The 9963-nt window shown below is 36.6% G+C and overlaps 3 protein-coding genes across 3 annotated transcripts in view; all 3 read right to left on the reverse strand.

Annotated features, from left to right (window-relative positions):
* Positions 1 to 3538: 3538 nt before the first annotated feature.
* LOC111778191 (peroxiredoxin Q, chloroplastic-like) overlaps positions 3539 to 9963 on the reverse strand; it is a 16859-nt gene continuing 10434 nt past the window's right edge. The window contains exon 5 of the transcript XR_002812498.1: positions 3539 to 3688. The gene's annotated coding sequence lies outside the window, so the exon portion shown is untranslated. The remainder of the gene's footprint in view (positions 3689 to 9963) is intronic.
* On the reverse strand, positions 3570 to 5604 carry LOC111778759 (peroxiredoxin Q, chloroplastic-like). Its single transcript, XM_023658732.1, has 3 exons — positions 5506 to 5604; positions 4066 to 4179; positions 3570 to 3957 (listed from the first exon to the last, which is right to left on the reverse strand). The coding sequence occupies exons 1-3, from the start codon at positions 5602 to 5604 to the stop codon at positions 3739 to 3741; spliced, it is 432 nt and encodes a 143-aa protein (XP_023514500.1). The 3' UTR covers positions 3570 to 3738.
* Positions 6201 to 9963, reverse strand: part of LOC111778189 — a 6539-nt gene continuing 2776 nt past the window's right edge. The window contains exons 7-12 of the mRNA XM_023657877.1: positions 8754 to 9893; positions 8511 to 8669; positions 8037 to 8283; positions 7866 to 7936; positions 7622 to 7744; positions 6201 to 6643 (exon numbers count right to left, since the gene is read on the reverse strand). Coding sequence (XP_023513645.1) covers positions 6302 to 6643; positions 7622 to 7744; positions 7866 to 7936; positions 8037 to 8283; positions 8511 to 8669; positions 8754 to 9893 — 2082 coding nt within the window. The 3' untranslated portion in view covers positions 6201 to 6301. The remainder of the gene's footprint in view (positions 6644 to 7621; positions 7745 to 7865; positions 7937 to 8036; positions 8284 to 8510; positions 8670 to 8753; positions 9894 to 9963) is intronic.

Below are 9963 nucleotides of genomic sequence, written 5' to 3' on the forward strand. Positions count from 1 at the left end.
TTTTTTTTTTTTTTTTTTTTTTTTTTTTTTTTTTTTTTTTTTTTTTTTTTTTTTTTTTTTTTTTTTTAAGTTCATGACTTCAGTTGGATGGCGCTCCCGAGACTACTTTGATGTTGAGTCGGGATGAGCTAAGACACAAGTAGAGGCTATCAATAGGTGAAGAGCAACTTGATTCAAGATCGTGGGATCCTATTCTATTAGATAGGAAGCTTCCGGAAGGAGTCTTAGTCGTATCTCAGTCCTAGTGTAACTGATTATCCTCTTGGACCGGAGTTCGTTATCAATTTCTCATCCCTCCAATTCCATTTGCGCCTCCTGTAGGAGTCTAGGCCGTATCTCAATTCCAGTGTAGTTGATTATCCTATCGGACCGAGTTCTTTATCACTTTCTCCTCCCTCCAATTCTATTTGTGTCTCACGTAGGAGTCTCGGTCATATTTCAGTCCCAGTGTAGTTGATCATCTTCATGGACCGAATTCTTTATCACTTTCTCCTCCCTCCAATTTCATTTGCGCCTGTCGTAGGAGTCCGTGGGTCATATCTCAGTCTCAGTGTAGCTGATCATGCTCTCAGATCAGCTTCTTTATCATTTTCTCCTCCATTCAATTCCTGATAAGATAAGGAAATCAACTACAAGGGGAGTAAAATTCGGATTACCTTGTTGATCGAATATCTCAAGGCAAGAACACTTGATTGAGATTCGAATCACTCCACAAGCAAGATCGATCATGTCTAGCTTGAATGACTCTTGTTGATCAAATATCTCAAACACTTGTTTGAGATTCGAATCACTCCACAAGCAAGATTGATCATGTCGAGCTTGAATGATTCTACATGCAACCTAAACTACATAGAATTGCAAAGAAACTTAGTCATTGACTAAAAAACGAGCACGCTTCTTTTACTATATTTTCCAAGCCTGCTTACAAATACAACATACGAGGCTTTATATAGCCTCAAAAAATGAAACTATTAAAAACNTGTAACCCACTCAAAATTTATAACAATCAAACTTCATTATGTGACATGAATTGAAACATCTTTTGATAATTTTGACAACCTTTTCTTCACATCTTCATTAAAGTATATTATATGATTGATGTCTCTTGGTTCATATCAATTCCACTTGCGCCTCTTGTGGGAGTCTAGGTTTAAAGGGAATGAACTCTTTATCCACGTAGCAGAAGCATTATGAATCGTTTTGATTTTTATTAAGAATTAAAACAAAAGCAATAAACTCGAGAGCAAAAACTCTACCTTTGTAGAAACCATAGCTTGCAAGTCCTTGAAGTTTTCCAACCATGCAAAACCTATTTAAAATTCCACGAGATTGCTATGACTCGAACATAAGGTCAAGACTTGTGGGAGCCTCTTCAAAGAAAATCCCTGAAGAAAATAGGAGAGATTGGTATCTATTTAGCTCAACTCAAGGGTCCTATTCATGAAATCTGGGATAATATTTATCAAATAATATATTTGCATATTTAATATATTAAGATATTATAAGATATCTTAATATATATTTAACTAATTTGAATCTCATTCAAATTTCAAATATATTTTTATGGAATGTATTTACATTATTTTAATATTTAATTTTACAAAATACAATAAATATATTTTTTATTTAATATATCTAATAATTTAAACTCTTTAGATCAATATATTTTTCTCTATATCTAATATATTAAATATTAATTTGACATTCCAAATTAAATTTATTTTCTCCTCTGTATTTAAATATCAATTTGAACCCTTCAAATTTTCTTTCAAATAAATTGAATCTTTTAATTAACTCTTTAATTAATCAAGTTATGTCCATTGATATAATCATTACAAGTAAGTCGATCTCACGAGTTGTTCATAATTACAGCTGGGTCAAAAGTCCGTTTTATCCCTGTAATTACATCTTTTGCCCACTGATTCTCAACAATTTATTTATGATCCAACCATAAACCAAGTCCCTCTCAGGCCAATGAGAGAGTGGGTTCCTATTGTTCAAGTCCCGAAATCAGTACTTAAGAGAACAACTCATCTACTTTTCTTATATGAAAAGAGTGAATTTCATCTCATGATATTATGTTCCCAACTCCCTATTTGGTCAAAGTCCCAAAATGGTAGGTATATTGAATCCGCCAAAAGAATCATTCTCACCCATGTAAATTAAAGGACAAGCCCTCACAGGCACGAGTTCATAACTTACTCAGGATTAAGATCGAGTCGTATATGATCTTCANTAGTGGATTCAGCAAACATTCACAATATGAAATATTAATCTTCTCAATTAACGGATTTATAAAGAGAGATTAAATATTTCTTTGTCCAGTCTTATACAAACTCATTGTATAAGATACTCTCACTTACATGTCTCCACATGAACGATTTGAATCAAATCATTTGTAACGATTACAAAGTGGGCTGTATCAATAGTGTTACCAGGATAAGGCACCCAACTTTATCCATATACTATAGACTCTTTAGGTTATTACTTGAACACGATCATTTTGTATGTCAACCACGTTCAAGATTACATTAATAACCTTGAATTTTCATATAATGAATAACAATTAAATTACAAATAAAATAATAAAAATTATGGCATAAATCCCAACCATCTTCTTTTTGTACTTTGCAAGCATGTTCTATGTGTTATAGGTGTCTGATCTATTGAGATTATTACTGAGTGAGTTTCTTTGTGTTGTAAGTAGCCCGTGACTCTACAAGTTTTATGTTGAAAAAACTTGTTTGGTATTACTAAGGTATTGCTAAAAAAAAACGGGTGATCTCCAAGTCGTCGAAGAAATCAAGAAACTAAACACGAACAACTATAATTCGTGAGCAATATGCACGGTATCCTATCTAATAGGACAAGGCCTTCGATAGGTCATTGGAAAAACGAAATTACACCTCCAGATGAGGATGTTAATAACACCTTAAGCAAATGTAGAATCAAAGCAGACAAAAATGTTTGCCTTGAAAACCACGGTCAACGAAGATATGTTGGAGCACATTCGGGATAACAAGATACTGAAAGAAATAAAGGAATTCCAAGCTATCTAGGTAACAAGTATCCAAGTAAGCTCGGTAAAATTCATTTGTATTTTTAAAAAATTTTAAAATCTCGATTTTATATTTTAAATTTTAAATTTCATAATGTAATAATTTTGATGGGTTAGTTTTTTATTTAATTATTATTCTACCGAATGTCGTGTAATCTCTTCTCGATTAATCTTAATAAATAGTGCAAGTGTTTCCCACAACGAGTTATGTTCAACGCTATATTCATTTTCACCTTCTCGATTAATCTTAATAAATAGTGTAGTGCACCATGAGATTTTATATAGCGATTTAATCATAAACTCAAAAAATTATTTGTAACGATTTCATTCTGAACCCGTAAAAACTTTATAGTAATTTTAACTCGAACCCATTTCAAAAAGAATGGTATAAGTCGGGTCGTGAACTTGTGAAAGGATTGGTCGAACGTTTTGCTCTTGAACCTGTAAAAAGAACGGTCGATCAATTCTCACATGCAAAAGTTCATACAATCCTACAATTTGATCTAAAGCATATTAAAGTAGAATGCATTATGATCCAAATATACATAATTTCACTTTCGAGTAGTAAACCAAAAACAAGAACGATCATCATTCTTCGCTCATATTAGCGATTCAGAATCAAATAATTGCCTCTCGAACGATACGAACAAACAAACATCCTAGCTATAAACAAGGGAGATTTAAAGGGTCTGAAGTAATTTGAGCGTCTCGTCGATATGCTTCTCGGGTTGGAACTGGTTATTATAAATGAGCTGCACGATGCCGTTCTTGTCGAGAACATAAGTCTGTCTACCAGGTAATGCACCAAAGAGATCAGAAGGAACTCCCCATTCTTTTCTCACTTTGTTACCTTCATCACTTAGCAATGTGAATGGAAGTCTATATTTCTTTGCAAAAGCCTATAATTCCAATAAATGTTTCAAATAAATCATAGCCGTTGGATCAAATACATGTTTCAAATAAATCATAGCCGTTGGATCAAATACAAATTTTGGATGATGAATTACCTTGTGTGATGATGAATCATCGCCACTAATGCCTACAACCTGAGCTCCTGCTTTCTTGAACTTCTCGTAAGAATCTCTGAAAGCACACGCCTGCACGAATGTTAATTTCCCGTTCTATTTGCTCGATTCAAACTCGAGTTTTAGTTAACTTGACACGTGCTTTCAAAGCTCAAAAGTAAAAAAACGCAAGTGATTTCTAACTTTACACGAGCTTTCAAAGCTCAAAAGTAAAAAATGTAAGTGATTTCTAACTTGACATGTGCTTTCACCGCTCAAAAGTAAAAAACGCAAGTGATTGCTAATTTGACACGTGCTTACAGAGCTTAAAAGTAAAAAACGCAAGTGATTTCTAACTTGACACGAGCTTTCACAGCTCAAAAGTAAAAAACGCAAGGGATTTCTAACTTGGCACGTGCTTTCAGAGCTCAAAAGTAAAAAAGGCAAATGATTTCTTACTTGACACAGGAGCTTTCAAAGCTCAAAAGTAAGAAAGGTAAGTGATTTCTAACTTGGCACATGCTTTCAGAGCTCAAAAGTAAAAAAATGTAAGTAATTTTTAACTTGACACGTGCTTTCAGAGCTCAAAAGTAAAAAATGTAAGTAATTTTTAACTTGACACGTGCTTTCAGAGCTCAAAAGTAAAAAAAAAAACATTGCCGAGACAAGCCTTTAGACCAGTTTGAAACGACTTTTAAGTACTTTTTAAGCACTTAGAAGTCGGTCTAAATATATCCTTAATGTTTTTTTTACCAAAACAATCGTTAAAAATGTCAATTTCCCGTCCTAGATCCAAACTCAGTTTCAGTGATTTCTAACTTGACACGTGCTTTCAAAGCTCAAAAGTAAAAAACGTTGCTGAGACAAGCCTTCAGATTGCTTTGAATAGACTTTTAAGTACTTTTTAAGCACTTCGAAGTCGATCTAATCATGTCCTTAATGTTTTTTTTATTGACCTTATCCTTAAAAAGTCAATCCAAACGTGTCTTAAATGTTTTTAGTCCAAAAAATTGGTAAGAAAGTACTTTCAAAAGACATCAAACTAATTTGTCGTTCAATATTCTTTTGCTAAACTCAATTATGACCCAAACAACCAAATCACCACTCACGTGCTATACACTAGCAACGAGCCTCAGCAACACTAGACCATTCAACTTTTTACTATATTCATGCTCCAAGACTAAGCTTATGACCCAAACAACCAAATCATTACTCACGTGCTATACAGTAGCAACGAGCCTCAGCAACACTGGACCATTCAACTTTTTACTATATTCATGCTCCAAGACTAAGCTTCTCGACCCAAACAACCAATGTACTACTCACGTGCTATACATTAGCATCGAGCCTCAACAACATTAGACCATTCAACTTTTTACTAAATTCATGTTCCAAGACTAAGCTTATGACCCAAACAACCAAATCACCACTCACGTGCTATACACTAGCAACAAGCCTCAGCAACACTGGACCATTCAACTTTTTACTAAATTCATGCTCCAAGACTAAACTTATGACCCAAACGACCAAATCACCACTCATGCGCCGTAGACTAGCAACAACCACATTGGACCATTCAACTTTTTACTATATTCATGCTCAAAGACCCAAACGACCAAATCACCACTCATGCGCCGTAGACTAGCAACAACCACATTGGACCATTCAACCTTTTACTATATTCATGCTCAAAGACTAAGCTTATCGACCCAAATAACCAAATCACCACTCACGTGCTATACACTAGCAACGAGCCTCAGCAACACTAGACCATTCAACTTTTTCCTAAATTCATGCTCCAAGACTAAGCTTATGACCCAAACAACCAATTCACCACTGGTACGCTGTAGACTAGCAACAACCACATTGGACCATTCAACTTTTTACTAAATCCATGCTCGAAGACTAAGCTTATGACCCAAAACAACCAAAACAACCAAAACAACCAAATCATCCCTCGTGCGTCTTAGACTAGCAACAACCACATTGGACCATTCAACTTTTTACTAAATTCATTCTCCAAGACTAAGCTTATCGACCCAAACAACCAAATTACCACTCACGTGCCATACACTAGCAACACGAGTCTGGGCAACACCGGACCATTCAAGGGGCACTTGGCAAACTACCAGAACTATGTAACAAAGGCTGCCCTAGCTAGGTATGACGTGTCGTAACTCGGATACAACTACAAGAAATTACATCCACAATTCGGAGAATACCGTCCAAACTACTCATCTCAGTCATCGGAGCCAGAGGCTTCCCTTCTTTCTGAACATTCATGAACGTCCTGTAGCTCGTCCTCACTGAACACGCTTTCATCACTTGAATCAGAAAGCAGCCCAACGTCGTCGTCGTCGTCAGTAAACATCTCCATCTTGCGTCTCTTCCTAATCTCTTTTATACCTTTTCCTTGAAGAGCTAGTTTTCGTTTTCGAGTGTTTCTCTTGCGTTTCGGAAACTCTTCTTTCTGGGTCTCGAGGCCTTTGCCCTCTGTTGCCTTTGTTGTTCTCCCTTTACCATATTCACTATCCTCGGATTCTTCGACATCAAATTTGCGCCTTTTCCTACTTGAATTTGTCTGGTATTGAAAACGTCTCAAAATTAGATTATCCCCATTAAAAACTATGGCAGCCAGATGGAAAGTTAACCCAATACACCTTTCTTTCTGTCTTTCTTTCTTTTTATGATTGAAATTTACAGAAGATCCGTGGTGTTTAAAAAAGACCTTCCCAATTTACAACGAGGGAGGTATAACTATAGGAAGTAAAACTATTAGACGGTTTACACCAAGATATAGTTTTAGACGGTTTACACCAAGATATAGTTTGGTAAACAATATTGTCGAAAAGTTTTTGGTAGGTCTGTGTCTTTTCTGCAAATATTCTCTTATTTCTTTCTTTCTACCGATTCTAAAAGAAAGTCATGATGAGGTTTTTCCATAATAGGGCTTTTGCATCCTTGACAGGCAACACGAGCGATATAAGATTATAAAGCTTCCCTGATTTATAAATTAAAATCCTAATTCGACACCCATTGTATAAACCAATATAAATTCCCGAAGAAAACGATTTTCATGCGAACCATGGAAGTTATTTGGAGAGCCAACATAACCTTTTTTTCCCATTGCTCTTTTGCATACTACTAGCCAATCCAAACTCTTTCGTTCCTATGGCTTGGAAAGGTGCTACTCAAAAGGGTTATGAAAGCTTCTCCTTTTAAGAACCAAGTGGTTGTTTTGTGGTTCAATGTTGCAATAGCCAATATTTTGAGACAATAGTTCTAGAGAAACCAAGGAGTTGTTGGAGGAGAGATTATTCTTAGGAGTTTTGAGACCTTGCGACAATAGTTCTATCTAAAGATTTTGTAATCTCCTTTTGGGTAGTTTTTTATGATTTTGCTATTGTTTTCGGCGAAATGGATGCTTTTCTATGGCACAAAAGGCTCAACTGTGGCTATTGTAATCTATTTCTATTGTAACTTCCATGGCACAAAAGGCTCACTCTTATAATACACCATTGCGGAATAGAAATGGCTCAAAGACAAATAACAGGCATACCTTTGGACCGCGGTCAACCAGTTGAGCCCACTCGTGTCGGTTTCTTAGACAATCAAGAACAGCTTGTGAATGACTTGAATAAGCATAGCGCTCTCCATTGTGCTTCCTCAAGTTATGCCAGTGCTGCAAAGAAAAGTAGCAAAGTAAGCAAATACACAAAAACCATACAGGCAAAGAAGCAAATAGGGATGTATATTCATAAACATTCAAATAAATAAAAAATGCGTATCGAAAAAAACCATACAGGCAATACGGCATTACATAGTTCTTCGTAAGTCATACGCCTTCCTTTGCTCATAATCTCATTGATCAAGCCTACATAGAAATAAGATAGATGTCCCGAATTGTACAATTCGTTAATTTTAGGGAAATTAGACGAAAATTTTCACATATACAGTTCAGTTCACACACATACCAGGTAAAGTGTGATGAACAGAACCTTCTCCAACGGTGCCTGTATCGTCATCAGATGTGTTCCTTGGTGAATTACGTATAGATGAATTGTTATGATCATTTGCCTCCACTGATGATGATGGACCACTACTTGTAGTATTTCTAGCATAGGCTGAAAGAAGACCTTTTTTAAGAGCATTCAGTCTTGCTTGAGCTCCATTTTCTTCCCTCTTCGAAGCTTCTGCAGAATTACTCGTCTCTTGCCTTCTCTGATCAGGGGAAAATAGAACTTCATCAGTTCTTTTAACATCGTCGTCAGGCTCACAGGCACTGCGAAATGTATCTCTCAAGGCATCTTTGTTTTTCATTCTAGAAGCCTATAAAATATCTAACCACAAATACTTTAAAGATAACTCTTAGAACTAACACGTCGGCGTATCTAAAAGTAGAGTAAATTGGTACATGCGTAAGAGGGAGATATATGCATATATTTTACCGTAGCATGATCTCTTCCCCTAGAAGAAGAAGATCGCTTTATTAGCATGCTTGTTGCATTTGGAGAACCCAACTGTGGTGAGCTACCTGGCTGACGCAATCGCGGTACACGAGGAACTCTAGGTGAGCTATTGAGCTCTTGATGCAAAAGGAAGGCAAGCTGCCACAAGCCAAAGTAATTACAGTATTTACACGTTAAGTCATATCAGAATTCAATAAGAAAAAACTGAAAATTTTTAAGAACCTCTTCATCACTCAGAACAGCAGATGGATTTGTAGTTGCTGGAGGGCACATGGCTGTTGCATGACGCTGATTGACCTTCGATGGAGGAAGAACGTTCGTCTGGCTAGGCTTGTCGACTTTTTGTGGCAAACACGAGTCTGCACTCTTGTTTTGTGCAGTTGAACCCTTATGATTGAGATGTGACTCGACTGACTCACTGTTGCCTGAACTGTCCGATACATGTACCATAGATGACTTAACCGTTGAGAGCACAACAGAATCTTTTAACTGCGATGTGGTTCTTTTTGAAATAGGATCTTGCAAGTCCCTAGAGTATAAGGAATTTGCTGCGGTACTTGGATGCTCTTTAACTCTTCTCCTTGGAAGTTTTTCCCTTTCTTCGTCTCTGTCAACGTTTGAAGAACGTTCTTTCCTACTGCCACCACAACTTCCAGACACAGTCTCATGTTTGGCAGAAGTACCTTCTAGGTTTTCAGGATCTGCAGGTTTTAAATCATTGGATATGGATGGTTTAGAAATTATAATATTCGCCGATGCAGGGGAAGACATCCCAACACATAGTGTTGTTTTGTGTTGACTAGGTAATGCAGATTGGTGGAAAACCATTCCACCTGATTTTGATGGCTTTTCGGCACCAACTTCAGAGCCATTTTGGGGTTTCATAGAACTAATATGCACTTTTGTGTTGCCTTCTGGCAAGTCCAATTCCTGTTTAAACTCACATGGATTACTATATTGTTCATCAGCCTTTTCAAGACGAAAATTGCTAGCAGCTTCAGAACTTCTGTTGAATTCTTCTGCCTTATGGCCATCCAATTGTGAACCACACACTGCACCACCAGAATTCACCTTACAACTCTCATGCATACAATCTTTACACTTCTGCAGCTCTGTAGCATCAGCGTGCAACGAAGCCTGGAAGTTCAAAGCTTCTCCAGATACATCATGTTGCTTCTCTATTTTCAATTTGGCATCTGACTTCAATGAATCAATTGAATTGCCACACTTAACATCTTGATGAATCTGAGCATCCTTGATTTCATGTGCAGAGCTAGCTAAACCTTCAATGGAAGGCTTCACAGCACTCCTAAAATTTCCTTCAATGCCATCGTCTAAATAGTCAAGTGCTGTACAACTCCCCTGCAGTTGAATAAGTATGATCGAGTTACCAAACAATGAAAAGTAGAACAGAAGAACACGAACCCCCCCC

This window comes from Cucurbita pepo, chromosome LG17 (assembly GCF_002806865.2).
Source record: "Cucurbita pepo subsp. pepo cultivar mu-cu-16 chromosome LG17, ASM280686v2, whole genome shotgun sequence".
In the NCBI taxonomy this organism is placed as follows: domain Eukaryota; kingdom Viridiplantae; phylum Streptophyta; class Magnoliopsida; order Cucurbitales; family Cucurbitaceae; genus Cucurbita; species Cucurbita pepo.